The 15,807-nt window shown below is 33.8% G+C and overlaps 2 protein-coding genes across 4 annotated transcripts; one reads left to right on the top strand and one right to left on the bottom strand.

Annotated features, from left to right (window-relative positions):
* Nucleotides 1-961: 961 nt before the first annotated feature.
* Nucleotides 962-4,252, bottom strand: LOC114714299 (disease resistance-like protein DSC1; the record flags this gene model as incomplete). The annotated part of the gene is made up of 4 exons (XM_028899027.1): nucleotides 962-2,053; nucleotides 2,141-2,440; nucleotides 2,539-3,625; nucleotides 3,795-4,252. Coding segments are annotated over 4 exons (2,937 nt in total), but the record flags the coding sequence as incomplete, so codon positions are not given.
* A 4,570-nt stretch (nucleotides 4,253-8,822) lies between these two features.
* On the top strand, nucleotides 8,823-13,866 carry LOC114714298 (ribosome-recycling factor-like). 3 transcript variants are annotated; one of them, XM_028899024.1, is made up of 9 exons: nucleotides 8,823-8,914; nucleotides 9,402-9,670; nucleotides 10,334-10,477; nucleotides 10,574-10,689; nucleotides 12,064-12,155; nucleotides 12,274-12,295; nucleotides 12,412-12,480; nucleotides 13,267-13,335; nucleotides 13,414-13,866. In XM_028899024.1, exons 2-9 carry the CDS (start codon nucleotides 9,469-9,471, stop codon nucleotides 13,492-13,494), a joined length of 795 nt encoding a protein of 264 aa, XP_028754857.1. In that variant the 5' UTR covers nucleotides 8,823-8,914; nucleotides 9,402-9,468; the 3' UTR covers nucleotides 13,495-13,866. The 3 variants fall into 3 exon arrangements, with proteins under 3 accessions (XP_028754857.1, XP_028754859.1, XP_028754858.1); XM_028899026.1 differs by lacking the exon at nucleotides 9,402-9,670; XM_028899025.1 differs by lacking the exons at nucleotides 8,823-8,914; nucleotides 9,402-9,670 and adding an exon at nucleotides 9,952-10,225.
* Nucleotides 13,867-15,807: the final 1,941 nt, after the last annotated feature.

The following is a 15,807-nucleotide window of genomic DNA, read 5'->3' as shown; positions in this document are numbered from 1 at the left end:
GTGTATTAGCACTTGTTCCATTATTGGAAACGCAAGAGGTTACATTATTCTACAAGTTTCAATTTTGAAAAGCAAAAAGATTCAACCTCTCGTAGATCTAAAACTGCGTTTGGACATTACAGAGTCCCATATGAGTAATTATTGTGGTTGCTTCTCTTACTCTGCTTCTCATAGATCAACCTCAAACCTCCCAGGCTCCCCTGCTTTATTGATGACCCTCTCTCTCGCCCTTATACTCCGATTGTAGCAATGAAAGTACTCTTCTAGTCCCGAATGTTGAGACTTAATTAATTAATTTGAGTAGATTAAGGATATTAGTTAAATTAGTTAATATGATATGTTTTTTCTAAAATGCCTTAAGTATCATTCTTAATTTTTTTTCCCCTTTGCACTCACCATATTGGTTAACAAGGGTCCTAATTTTAAGTTTTTTTAAATATAACTTTTTAAGTATAATCAATGTATCTTTTTTTAAAATTGTTTAATAAAAGTCTAAATTACATGTTGTAATTTTAATATTTAAAGAAACGTTGTCCGTTGCATTTAATTGAAAGTAGGAATAAAGCAAAATAATTTTTACATATCACATATTTTTTACTGGTTTTTTAGTCTATATGTTTTTTTTAAAATTAAGACTTATAATAGGGGACAGAGAGAATATCAAATATAAAACACTGCTAGTTGCTTTTTCACATTTATTTCAATAAATAAGAGGTGAAAATGAAAAAAATGAATCAAAATTAGAATAGTGATTTGTCTTTAGGATCCAGTAATTAAACATTCCTACAATCAAAATTATATTTAAGAAACATGATCTTTCCTACGTGTATAAATCATCTGTCTGTGTAGGCCTTGCTTTCACAAAATGAATGCGTACACTTGATTCAGTAATGATGATACGTGAATGCGAAACAAATTATCTACACATCAATCCATAACAGTGAGGCATCAGAAGTCATCATCACCTGCTGCTGCTACTTCTTGAAAACCATAAAAGAAACGAAATGGATTCGTGATCTAAGCGAATGGGAAAATGAACAAAGAAATCTCCAGCCAATTCTTGCCATATATCGATGCTAAAATTAGGCATGTCCCATTTTGTTTCTGCTACAATATCATTATTGCCACCCCATATCGTTGCTTCTTTATCCAGTGAAATTCTTATATCTATGACAGGTTTAATCCTACTGCAACAACAAGATTCTGCAAGTGATTTCAACATTGAAATCCCAGGATTGTCCCAAACTTCACACCCAGTAATTTCACTTTTCTGCAATGTCACCTGTGTCAGTAATGGCCAGCGTGTGATGCTATTAGGAGCTCTGATTAATCTATTATTGCTTGTACTGCAACAGCATTCCATTATTTCTGTCATTATCTCTTCTTCGATCTCCAATGGCTTCCTTTTTCCATGATAATAAGAAGTGTAATCTGTGATCACCTCTTCTGTTATTCTCTTTTCTTCAACCTCTAATGGCTTTCTCACCATCGCTCTGAGTTCGTTGACTACATCTTTGGCATGGATATTCTTAAGCTCTTCATGTTCAGAAAGAAAGTTGAAACGTTCGCTGAAATTGCCAAACTCCATAAGATCTAACCAGCGAAGCGAAGTAACAAATGGAAGCAAAGATGACAATTTCAACTTTGAACTCTCAGTATTGTTCATGTACTGATCTGTTGATAATATCTCTGACAATGATACTGACACGAGTTTAACCCGAAAACCAGAGAAAATATTGCCATCGTTTGAGACAAAGAGCTTCACAATCAATTTATGGAACAACGAGTTGCCAAGATCCAGAAAATTGTAGACAGCTACTAACCCAGAACTTGTCTCCTTGATATTGCCACCAATGCTTATATGTCTCAGGTCTTTGCAATCTCGTATGGATAAATGGGAAAGCTTGCTCAAGCTACTTGAAGAATAAATTTGAGTCAAGTTCACACATTCATCAAGATATACCATACTCATATTGGGGGCTTGAGAGAGATTTGGAAGCTCAGCCAGATCTTTTGACGCAGTCAGATTCATCACTCCTAAATTCGGGAAATGCTGAAAAAGAGAAACAACGGAAATAAGTTACATAACAATTAAATTCTCTATATATATATATTGTGGGGAAATGATATTTATATGTACCTGATCTGCATCCCAAAGTTGTTGGAGTTCATTATGAGGCATTTCAAGTTCCATGAGATTCTCTGCACAAAAGCTTAGTGGTACAGATGGCAGAGGATAATCTTCCCAAAAGAAAAACCTTAGTTCTTCAGGGAGATTATCAAGACCTTCATAAACATACACTTTTGAAGGCTTTTTAAAATCAGACTTGTAAAACTTGAGAAATTTTAAGGCATTCATCTTTCTGAAGGTATTAGCCTGCAATGTCATCTCTTTTGTCTTGCACATATCCAAAGATATGCATCGAATTGTCCCACTCCCCTAGTCAACAAATACATATGTGACACAAAAAAGCTTCAAAATTGAACAAGGAAGAGAAAGTAAAAATATGAAAAATGTATAAATTGACAACTTAGTACCTTTTTATTGATGAACAAATGATAAATATCGTTGTGTTTCCACAGCCGAATAGGTCTTTCAGGATCAATGATCAATTGTTGTCTACAAATTTCTTGACCCATTTCTCTTACAAGATCATGCATCTCAATTCCACCAAATTGATCCATCGAAATAAGAGATCTTTCTTTGAGGACACTTATCTCAATATATACAGAAAAGTCATAGAAGCCTCTAATAAAGTTTAAAGAAATCTTATAACTTGTTTCGCTCGATAAATGTACCAAGTCAAGAAACACATTCTTTTGCTTCTCATCAAGTCCATCAAAACTCAATTTGAGCACAGTAAAAATATCCTTGTGCGGAGCTTGTTTTAGTTTTTCCAATGCACTTTCCCACTGTTGTTTTGTTCTATTGTACAGAAAGCAACCCAACACTACAAGAGCTAATGGGTTTCCCTGACAATAATCAACAACCAACTTTGATAACTCGAAATAACTTTTAAATGGATCATTTTGCTTAAATGCTTTCAAACTGAAAAGATTTAGAGCATGACCGAACTCTAATTTCTGAACATGATATGTTGCAGATGCAGAAGCATTCTTGAGAACATGCATGTCTCTTGATGTAACAACAATTCTACTTCCTTCTCCAAACCAATCACACAATTTGGTTAAATCTTCAGCTGTTAATAAATTGTCCACATCATCAAGTATCAAAAGAATCTTTTTTTGTTGGAGCCTGCGTTTCACAAAAGTGGATTTCATGTTGTAGATGTGAAGGCCCTCATCTTTTAATAATTCTTTAAGGCTTTCTTCCATTAATTTGTTCAGACCAATTCTTGCTAGTTGTTCTCTTACATTTCCAACAAAGGAGGAAGCTTCAAATTGTGCTTTCAAATTGTGAAACACGGCCTTGGCAAGTGTAGTCTTACCTATACCACCCATGCCCCATATTCCCACAATCCGAGCATCAATCAATAGTTCTTCAATTTTCTCAATTTGATGATTAATGCCCACAAGTCCTTCAAGATGACATGATGACGATGTACAGTAGTTCAATTTGCTCAATATATCCTTGACAATTTTTTTAACGAGTTTGATCTCTGGCCTAAAAAAAGCATGTTTAATAGACAAAAAAATTAAGTATAAACTACAAATGCTAGGACAATTGGGTAGACTTATGAAATTAAAATGGATGAGCAAAATCTATAACACTATCAGTTCATGAAAAAGCTCTTTTTTTTCGTACAAGGCAAATGATCTGCACTGGAAGGTACCTGAAATTCTTGGAATCCCATCTAGCGAGGCTTGTAGATTGGATCAAAGCATTTTTCCACTTCCGTAATTTGTTTGGGTTGTCTTTAAATCTTTGCTTCAGTTTAGCAAAGCCATCTCCAAATCTTCCACTTTGTTTGCAAACATTTGATGGATCAATTTTGTAGAAAATAGGCATCACAATCCTTCCAAATTTTTTCTTACATTCTAATATGTAAACAAGCTCATCCAAACACCAAGTTGAAGAAGCATAATCTGTAGAGAAAATAATCACAGATATCTCTGATTCCTCTATCGTCCTTAGAAGAACCGGTGAGATATCTTCTCCTTTATGGAGTTTGTGATCCATAAAAGTTTGAATATTTGCTTTACAAAGTGCTTCATAGAGATAACTTGCAAAATTGTGACGAGTATCTTCTCCTCTAAAGCTAAGAAATACATCATACTTTGTAGTAGGAGGAGTAGGAGGAGAAGAAACCTTTGAAACTGAAACAGCTTCACCTTCGAAACTAAAGATATAGAAACAAGAAATGGATAATTAATTAGTTAATCGAGCAAGAAGATAACGAATATGGGGTTTTTAGAAGCAGTAATTAATTACCTCTCATTAACAGCAGCAGGATGGTTAACATGAAGTGATGAAGGAGAGATAAATCTGATAGCTTTATTAGTTGCTATGGCCAATAAGATCAAGAAACCTTCTATGAGCGTTAAAGAAATGGTCAAATCCATGGGATAGGTGCAAATTTCCTGCTTCGGTCTTCAAATTCAGCAGTCAAATAGCATTAGAATCAGCAACGAGATGAAAACAAAGGGGAGAGAAGAAGGAAATTAACTGGTTTCCTTATATATAAACGAAATAAACCGCTTCTCTTGATTAGAATTAAAGCTGTATTATTTGCATTGCCTAAGTCCGTGATTAAAGAAAGACAAAGACACAAGTTGGTCATTTAAATAAACCATAAATTACTTTATTCGAGATAATAATATAATGACTTATTCTACGGTCAAGAAGGAGATCATGTGGAATCCATCAAAAAGATTTAAAAACTCAATTGCTATTGCTGATGAGTGATCAGTACTAATAATATTTATTTGGACTTCATGGGTTGGTGGATAAAGAAAGGGCAAACACATGTGTGAATATTCATATAACCTACAAACAAAGTTAGAGTGTAATAGATAGATAAATTACTTTAAATGTCACCAATAATTGTGTAGGTTCGCTATGGCATGTGTGCCTTAGTGGCCGTTTATATTTGCTGAAATTAAATAGATATTTTGTAGAAGAAGATAGTAGTACGAAACCTTGTTCTTTTACTACCTCCACTCCTTAATATTAAAGTTAGTTTGACTTTTAATTTAGTCCTAAATATATTTTTAATTCACTTTATCTCTCATATTTATCTATTTTTCAAAGTAGTTTTTGTAATAATTACACATGTTAACAAAGGTTCCATCAAATAGTAGTTTTAGCTAATACACATGATTAGTAAGAGTATTTTAGTAAAGAAAATACTTACTTATTACAAATAACTAGTTTAGTTAATTTTTTTGATCTCCACAAATTAGTCAACTAGATTTTATGTTAAAAAATGGAGGTAGTATTTTTCAAGAAATTTCCAGGCTATAGTTAGCCGTTGTGACCGACATGAACTTTAAAAGGATTGCCCTTGTTTACCTTTCTCAATAAAACGCGTCTTGATCATTTAAAAGATGAAATGGCCGAGAAGGAGACTGAGAGACATTCGGAAAGCGGAGGGAAGCTACCATCATTCTTATATTACACTTCCTCCCGTTAACAAAAAGTTTGACTATTTTATGAGAAATTCTCGAATAGTCTGAGTACCATCTCATTTATACTTCGGCCAATGAAATTACTAGCTCCGATCTTAAATATAAGAATTACTTGATTAATTTAAGTAGATTAAAAAAATAAGTTAAATTAGTTATTTGTTATTAATAGGTGTTGTATTTCTAAAATATCCTTACTAATCAAGTGTATTGATTAGAACTATTATTATTAAAAAGATTAACTTAAAAGAAATAGATGCATATGAGAAATAAAGTAAATTAAGATTTTATATTTAGAACTAAAATAAGATTAAACGAGATCTTATATTAAAAACCTGAGGTAGTATAATATTAAGTATTTGATTGAAATTTATACAAATGTGAGAGGGAGTAATTTATGAGAGAAGGGATGAATTTTAAGAAAGGTATAAAATTACAAGGATGGAGGCATGAAACACATATTTCTAAACTTTTTTTTTTTTTGGCCTGAGCCACCAGTCAGAAACAAAGACCTAGAAAAGTGAAAATAGAACAACAAAAATAACAATCCAAAAACATCATCCGTTATCATTTGTCAACTGTAAATGAAGAGGGGGCCTCACACGCAGTTAAAACGGCCTGACTCGACCCGTTCAAAAAAGCAAATATTTCTAAACAGAAGTTATTAAAATTTAAAATAATAAAACAAAATGGGGCTATGTAAATCGACACATGGGACAAATGAAGTCTACAAATTGATGGATAGATATATTTGATTAATAAATAAAATTGTATATTTTGAAAATCATGACTTTAAAAATTAGAATGCTCTATAATAATGTGTTTAATTTTATCAAAAAATTAATTCTGGCAAAAGATTATCCGTTAGTATAGGAATGGGATACCATATAATACTCGTATAAATTACCCTTCAATCTTAAATATAAAACCTATTTTATAATATAAAATATTGGTATAAATTACCCTCCAGTCCTAATTATACTATAAAATGGGTTTTATATTTAGGATAGGAAAGAGTAAAAAATAATAATGCTTTCATTATGTGAATTAATAAATTAAAATACCAGATTAAAAAAAAGAATTAATAAATTAAGCAAATGAATTATAATTGCAACAAGCATAACAAGCACACCACACTTGGTCGAGCTCGCCGTCGGACGCCGTTCACCGTTGTCAGCCTGGCGTGGTTGTTCTCCTGCAAGTATTCAAGAAGGTTCGCGCTTTGCCTACTCCCAAAATCCGGTGACAGTGATTTGTTCAGTCCGACTTTGAATCTCTGTTTGAATTTGCTCCCCGCGTCATCTGTTCCCCGCGTGGTTGCCTAGCCTGTGTCGGACGCCGTCGTACGGTTTCTTGCTTTGTTTTAAACTTCTTCATTTTTAATTTGTCTTTCAATCTGGTCGTGTAATACTCGTCCGGTTCTTAATATAAGACCTATTTGTTGAGTTGGTTTTGGTCCTAAATATAAGACTTATTTATCATATTTATCAATTTTCTCTAAATTACCCTTATAGATACTCCTTTAACTATAATCAAGTAGAAAAGAGAGAAGGTATTAAAGAAGATAATTATGGTGTTTTAGGAAAAATATTTTACATTTCTTATAATTAACTAACTTACCTAACTTCTTTAATTTAATCAAATTAGTTAAATGGGTCTTATATTAAGGATCAAAGGAGTAGTTTGAATAGGGACGCCTTTGAATAAAGATTGATTTTTTTAAAAAAGAAAAATTCGATTACTAGTTTTTTGCTTCACTGGAATGTAATCGGCTATTATGTTTCTGCCCTCTTCTTTTAATTACTATCGAATTATATGCTCCGGATTGTTTAGTTGTCCAATATTTGGAAAGTCTAGTGAGATCTTGAGTGACTTAGGTTCATTAACCAGAAGAATTTACAAATAAATTAGGTAATGAAACAATTTAGACAGATTTTCTGTAAATGTGAAGCATCATAAACAAGGCTGTGTTTGGGATCGTCGTTTTGTAGCTAAACATATGCTTCCACCGGCAAAAGCTACTTTTTGGATTTTAAAATGTTTGGATCAATTTCTTTTTGTGATGGATTTCTGGGCTCTAGTCAGCTTTTGAGCAGGAGCTACTTTTTTGTGCTTTTGGGGTGAGGGACTGTGGGATGTGTAGGAGAGAAAGAAAGAAGAAAGAGAATACATGATATTACATATGAACAGTTTTTTTAGGGGGTGACATTCACACGTAAAAGTTGAACAATAAATTGAGGATAATATTTTTTTTTAAGTAAATACTGAACATAAGTTATCGAAAAAAGTAAATACTGAATGTAAAATTGGAGGGGGAAAAAAAAGCACCATGCCATTTTTTCATTTATTTACCTAATGTTTTTTTTTTTGTAAAAAAATATCTTTTTGTTTTCATTTTATTGCTTTGGACTTACCATATAATTATATAATACTCCCTCCGTTCCTTATTATAAGAGATAAATAACCGAAATACGTTGATAAAAAAAACAGTTAAAATTAGTTAAGAACAATTAATGTGTAAAAAGTATAATTTTTTTCCAAAAAGGCCCTCATTAATAAGGAGAGAGAGCATGAGAGAGAACAATTAAATTATTAAAAGAAAGAGAAGTGAGAGGGAGAGAGAGTGTGAGTTGGAGATAATAAATATGGGTAAAATAGTAAATCAACACAAAAAAGTAGAGACAACTTGTAAGTGTCTCTTATATATAAGAACATGTCATAAGCATCAAATGTCTCTTATAATAAGGAACGGAGGGAGTATTATTTAGTTAACATTTTATTTTCAATATTTTCTTATGATTGTTACATTATAATATTACTTAATAAAATTTATGTCTTTTTCAGTCATTTTATATCTAAACTTACATTTTCATAATTCGTCTAAATAAGTTTCAGCTTCTCAAAGTGACTTTTCACAAAAGTTAAGACAAATATAAATCACATCATCCTATCTGACTTTACAAAATTCAGCTTAAAAAAAAACTTCTCCCACTGTTTATCCAAATATATTCTAAATCAGACAACGAAACAATTATGTAAACTTCCACTTCCCAATACGACAAATTAGAGGAAAAACAGAGCATGTTCATGATGACATTAGCAACAGTGATAAGGATAACCCATTCCCAGCATTAGGCCCATTTAAAAAAAACTGTCTTTCGGCCCAACCAATATCTTTAGGCTAAACGCAGCGTTTGATTGAGTTGGCTTCATTCGCTCGAGTGCACCGCCACACACAGACCCTCAGCAGCCGCGCATAGTCACATACTCAATTTCCTCCGCGGCATCCGCCGGCGACAGCTTCGCTGCAACATCACTGCAACCGACGGTAAGAGATTGTTTATCCTTTTCTTCTCTTGATTCTTCAAATCTAAACTGTGCGATCCTTTCATTCATATGCGCTGCTTACTCAAAGGCGCAAAATTACTATCCTGCAAAGTCTACATAGAAGATTGATTCCAATGTGCCAGATAAAATGTGTTGGTTTTTTATTTATTTATTTTCTAGACTTGGTGTGCATTTCGCATATTTCTGTGCAAGTAGGGTGAATTTAAGTTGCTTACTGGTTTAACATACAACGGGGTTGGGGCATGCCGCTAGGGAAGCTCTAAATATGAACGGTTGATGTGTGTATTGAATTAGCCTTATTTCGGGTTTAACACACTATAGGAAAGCTTGTCACTTTTTTGGGGGAGAAAAAGAAGTTACAAGTGCGAACATTAATTTTCGGATTTTAATGATCAATTTTTTTTTCCCCTCTCATTGTTAGCAAATGTGCTGTTAGAATAGTTGAATAGCTTCATTTATTCCTGCAGAATAAGCCTTGTGAATTGAAGAACTTAATTTCTCAAGAGTAGGAAGAAAGAAGAACAAAGAAGACTGATGTCTACCTTCATTAGACGTGCATTCTCCCACAGAAACCTTCTTCTCCTTCGGAGCTCTACCCTCTACGGTCGTGATCTCTCATGCACTATCGAAAATCCCATCAACATATGTAACTCTAATATTGAGAGGGTATTCAGTGTCCCAGCGGCTAATTTTATCATAGAAAGTCGCAGAGGCTTTGCCAAGGGACGAAAGTCAAGTATGCCTTTCTGTCTCTTCTCCAACTTGAACATCTAGACAGACCATTCCTTCTCGAATCCTGTTAATCTCAGGATATAATTTATGTTGATTTAGGGAGGGAAATTAAATATGCTAACTCCTTTGATTTTTGGTGTTTTCCAAGTGAATGGACTTATCTGCATATGATTGCACAAGTTTTAGCAGTAGGACTAATTTGTCTTACTGCTGTATATTTGATGTTTCCTTTTGACTAAACAATAAGCACATGACAAAAATTCAGGGAGGGAGCATTCAAAACAGAAAGTTCTCTATGGCTAAAAATGATAAGTGAAAGAAAGTTTGTGATTTTTCGGAACTGAGTGAATCTGGTTTCTCCAACTCTGGTTGTTGTATGTTTTGTGCTAATTGAATTGGGTTAGGGTCTGTACTTGAAGCATAAAGGTTTTAGCAGCAGGAGTTGTAGACTTAAGATCAGAGCAAGGTTGATAGGGTCAGACAGAATCATTTCTCTGGTTGCAATCAACTAACTCCAAGCACTCACAATATAAAGTTGATATGAGATTTTTCTGTAAAAGTATGCCAATGACTTGCCTAATTAAACTTCCTTCTGCGCAAAACATATTGTCTTTAGGTAAGTTAATTCTTAAAAAATTGTGTTAATTATTTTATTTATGTAATTTAGAGGATGGAGGTGGTGTTAGTACAATTGAAGTTCCTCCGGATGTTGGGCCTACTATTAAGGCAAACGCTATTTCACAGATGGAGGCAGCAATGTCTGCATTATCAACAGAACTAAACAAGCTACGCACAGGAAGGGCATCTCCAGGTATATTTTAGGGCATCGTTATGGTGAAACTTTATTTTTTTGTTTCCATGATTGTTAATAACTAACTTGTACATGCATGATGATATGTTTCTACAGGAATGCTTGACCATATCATTGTAGAAACAGGAGGGGTAAAGATGCCTTTGAACCGAATTGCTGTTGTTTCAGTCATAGATCCAAAGACCTTATCTGTAAATCCATATGATCTACAGGTACTCTCCTGAAACAGACATACGTACATACATCTATCTCTATGCTAATCATTGTTTGGACCAGTTTTTATTCTAGCTTTCTATGGTTTAACTCTTGCAGTCAGGATCTTATTCAAAGTTTAATTTCTTAAATTTGTTTTCTTTATCATGGACTTCAACAACAACAAGCCTTATCCCACTAGGTGGGGTCGGCTACATGAATCACACGACGCCATCGTGCTCTGTCAACAACCCAATCCTTAGATATGTTATTGACTAGGAGGTCTCTTTCAATGACCTCATTCAACGTTCTTCTCGGTCTTCCCCTGCCTCTTTTTATGGGACTCCATCTTGTTTGATCCACCCTCCTCACCGGGGCCTCCAAAGGCCTTCTCTGCACATGTCCAAACCATCTTAAGCGATTTTCAACCATTTTCTCTTGGATAGGTGCCACACCAACTCTTGTCCTGATCTTTTCATTTCGAATTCTATCTTTTCTTGTATGACCACACATCCATCTCAACATCCTCATTTCTGCTACTCCGACTTTGTGCTCTTGTTTTCCCTTTATTGCCCAACATTCACTACCATACATCATAGCTAGTCTTATAGCAGTCCGATAAAATTTTCCTTTAAGTTTCTCAGGTACCTTCTTATCACAAATAACTCCGGTAGCTTTCCTCCATTTTAACCAGCCAGCTTGTATTCTATGAGAAATGTCTCCATCAATTTCCCCATCCTCTTGTATAGTGGATCCTAAGTATTTAAATTTCGATACTTGAGGAATAATTTGTTCTCCCATCCTCACCTCCAGATCCCCATTACCTTGCCTCCCTCCAAAATCACAATGCATATATTCTGTTTTGTTCCTGCTCAAACGGAAACCTTTCGATTCCAAAGTCCTTCTCCATAACTCCAAACTAGTGTTAATCTCTTCTTTTGATTCCGCCATAAGGACAACATCATCCGCGAAGAGCATGGACTTAGGGATTCTTTCTTGAATAGGTTCAGTTAGAACATCCAGAATAATGTTGAACAAGTACGGACTCAGAGAGGAACCCTGATGTAGGCCAATCTTAATAGGGAAGTCCTTTGTCTCCCCTCCAGGCGTCCTTACACTGGTAGTTACCGCCTCATACATATCTTGTATGGCTTTGATATAAGCAACCCGTACACCTTTCTTTTCCAAAGCCTTCCACAATACTTCTCTTGGCACACGATCATAAGCCTTTTCCAAATCAATAAAAACCATATATAGTTTTATAACATTTCCATTTACTTAAGGAATCCATTTATGTTCACTTGTAATCCAGAGCCATTGGAGATCAGGTTTATGTTTCTGTTGAGGTTAATTGCTAAACTAGTATGACAGTTGAATCCCTATCACTTCTACAGACACTTAAACAATTAGAGAACGCCATTGTTTCCTCTCCGTTGGGGTTAAATCCTAAAGTGGATGGTGAAAGATTGATCGCTGTTATTCCACCGTAAGTTCTGAAACTGATGTCTGTCAGGATGAAGTTCATTTGGAGTTTTGGCCATTAAAGAACGATAAAATACTTGCTCATTGTAACTTACTGATTTACTTCACCATGTAATGATCAGATTGACCAAAGAGCATATGCAGGTAAACTAATAATACCTTTTCAATTTATATGTGTTTTCAACTTTTTCCCCTTCAGCTAAAATTTATGGCTTACACACATAATTGCTGCTATATCTCTGTGTTGAGCATTTATTCAGGCTATGAATAAGTTGGTCACCAAGTCATGTGAAGATGCCCGTCAAAGCATTAGAAGGGCCCGACAAAAGGTATGGTGGAAAGCTATTCCATTTCCTTGATCTTTATGTATGTGTTGTTGAGAAAAAGTGGCATAAACAACTATATCATTGCAACAAAACATGTAAAGAACAATGCCCCCCTGAACTTCACAGTACCTGGAGTTGGGTAGATGACTGTACTTGTCTATGGCTTGGGCTGGCCAACAGCTTTGGTCTCCATGTGGCTTTGTGAGGGCCTAATTCAGCTCGCTGCAGGTAGCTCAGGCCGTCATCTTCTGTCATAAATTTTGTCCGAGTTTCCAGTGCTGACAAATTTATGGAATAAATTTTTAATGCTTGACCTTCACTTTAAGTTGTCAATGTATACTATCGGAAATTGTTTGCTTTAAATAATTCAAGGAAAGGCTTCAGCTCAAGTTGTCCAGAATTCTCACTCCTGCTAGATGTTTTCATCAGTTTTTCACCAATTTCAACTTTGGTTTGGTAATCGAAACCCCTCAAATATTTTATGCTACTCTTTTGATTCTTGACATTGAAGAGTTCTCAAATAGGGTACTAGTGGTCACGTTTTCCTTTTCATGCTTTACACTTAAAAGCCCAGCATAATCTTGTCCTAATCAATACCTCTAATGTTTAGCTTTTCAAGTTATTAGAATAGAGAAAGTCTTCAAAATTTCTTGAAACAATGCAATCAGATCTCCAGGCCTGTGTCCAAAGGGTTTTGTACTTACATTGGTTGTCTCCCCTCACCATATATGCGAAGTGGAGCTGTACCATAATTTACTGCAAATTGTGTCTAAGGATGTTATTCTACAGGCAATGGACGCAATCAAAAAGCTATATTCAAGTCTCCCCAAGGATGACATAAAAAGATTGGAGAAAGAAGTAAGTTACAAGCCTATTCCGTTTGAGTGGCCAACAAGATTGCGTAGCTCCGATTCTGATACATTTTCCTGCCTACAGGTTGATGAATTGACCAAAAAATTTATCAAAAATGCGGAAGATACATGCAAGGCAAAGGAGAAGGAAATTAGTCAAGGTTGAGCTCTACTGGTTTTCTGAATTTTTGTGGAGGATTCAACATTTCCCTTCGCCACCTAGGATGTATCTGACCTTATTTAAGCGTTATTTCATTAGTCTTGTGATAGAAGATGAATCCCTTCCGTACCTTCCGCCATGTTGATCTTTGATAGGATCTGTTACCGTTAAGAAAATAACTGCATATTAGTGCATTCGGAGAAAAATTTAAAGAGAAAAGATGAGCGTGATGACTAGAGACGTAGAGTGAGCCATATATATAATCGCACTATTCTGTGTTCTTTCTCTCTCTAAAAGCATAACAGGATATAACTATAGGGAATCCAAATTTGTTGATTTTATTATCAGTGAAGGAAAGATTATTATGAGGGTTAGAAATGCTGAATTGGCACTTCCTCCTTTTGTTGCTGTTAATTTTCATATTGTTTTGACTACGGTAGCCCCCTTTGTTTGGTCCAAACCACGTGGGACAATATCTGCTTGCTTGATTTTTAGTTTGCAGGCACTTTAGTTGGGTGGCAAATTGGCATATCACAATCCTGTTGAGCTTACGTAATATATGTAGATAAACGAGGTACACTAACTGCTTTCAATTGTGTTTTCCATTTTTTAAAATATTTTTTAATCCTATAATTCTGACACAATTAACGAAAGATGATGATAGTTAATATTTTAAATATTGATAAAATATTCTAATGTATTAAGTTTAATATTAAAAAAAATTGTATAAAAATTATAATTTGAGATTAATAATGTTAGGTTTAAAAGACCGAAAACACTTATAAAGTTAAAGAATTAAATTGAAGTTTACATAAAGTCAGAAAATTAAATTTTTATTTTTGTTCTCTTAATTTGATTGCCTCTTTGGCGTTAGAATTTCGAAGACAACAAATACAATTTTTTAGATGTTTAGATTTTAATAATTTCAATCAAAAAATTAATTTTCCAATTTTTTTAGAAATTGTGCTAATTAACTTCATTCAATTTTATAAGGCTGTAGTACGAATTTAATCAATCAAATTAATCCATCCTATATCAACTCAAGAACAGCCATGACAAGGCAGAACTTGATACGAATTTGGTCAAAAGGTTTATGAGTCAACACTTCTAACAGATTCCGTTCTGAGTCCATATCCTCTCAAAATTCATTTATTTTCCCTCTTAGAATCCATTCTCCATCCTTAAATTAAAAAATGAATGGCTCATATGTAATACTTTGCAAAATATTATTAAAATATAAATAAATAAATTCAAATTGGAAAAATTTAATCTGGACTATTGACACTCTTAAATTAAAAAATAGATGGTTCATATGTAATACTTTATAAAATATTATTAAAATATAAATAAATAAATTCAAATTGCAAAATTTAATCTGGACTATTCACACTTGTAGCATAAAAAATTTAATTTACAGAATATTTTAATATTAGTTTTATAAGACATTACATCTAAACCATTCTTTTTTGGTCCAAGGGTGGAAAAGGAATTTTGAGAAGAAAATGTATCCTGAACCTTTTGCTCTCCTCAAACTCAATAATCTCCAATCCTCAATCAAAAAATACCGCTTGAAGTTCAACCCATGATAAGTGCAAGAGTGACCATAGTAGTTTAAATGCAGTTCAATTGCTTCCATATGGAAACTCAATGTTACCTAGATCTCATATATGCATGATTCAATCGTTATATAATAATCTAGATTTTTGTATTATGTATTTGATTTTTGGATCTCTAGCATTAACTCCAATAGAAGTGTGATTCATAAGAATATCACTAATGCATAAAAAAAGGCATTTCGTAACTCTCAGCTAAACAAAGGTCATAATGAATAGAAGTTCTTGCATCAAGGAAAACCAGCATGTGACAGTGAGCTTTATATCTTTGACGTTTGATTGAAACAGCATAATTTTTTTCATATGATACAAGGATGCATCATATAATATAATATATGTATATATATAGCCTCTGATATTTGTCTCTGCCCTTTTAGAAATCATCCACTCCAAAAGTTTCATCCCACTTTGGCAGCTTCCTGATTGAAATATCACCATAAGCATCATGCTGCTCCGCATCCACAAAATCTGTGGTTTTCAAAACCTGCAAAATTGTAATGCAGGAAACAACATCAATATGCGACAAATATATCAATATATATATATATATATATTAAATAAAATCTATATCAACATGCAAACTTTTACAAGTGATGAATGGTACTGCCTCCTGGTCCTTAATGTAGAATTTAATTTTAGGAGTTAATGTTAATCTATAAATGTAAGATTTATTTTAACTGTTTATCAATGTTTTTCCAAATTAACC

This window comes from Neltuma alba, unplaced genomic scaffold (genome assembly GCF_004799145.2).
Source record: "Neltuma alba isolate B1F8T4 unplaced genomic scaffold, ASM479914v2 tig00011498_pilon, whole genome shotgun sequence".
In the NCBI taxonomy this organism is placed as follows: Eukaryota; Viridiplantae; Streptophyta; class Magnoliopsida; order Fabales; family Fabaceae; genus Neltuma; species Neltuma alba.
Note: the sequence above shows the minus strand (reverse complement) of the source record. Positions and strands in the feature narration are given on the sequence as shown.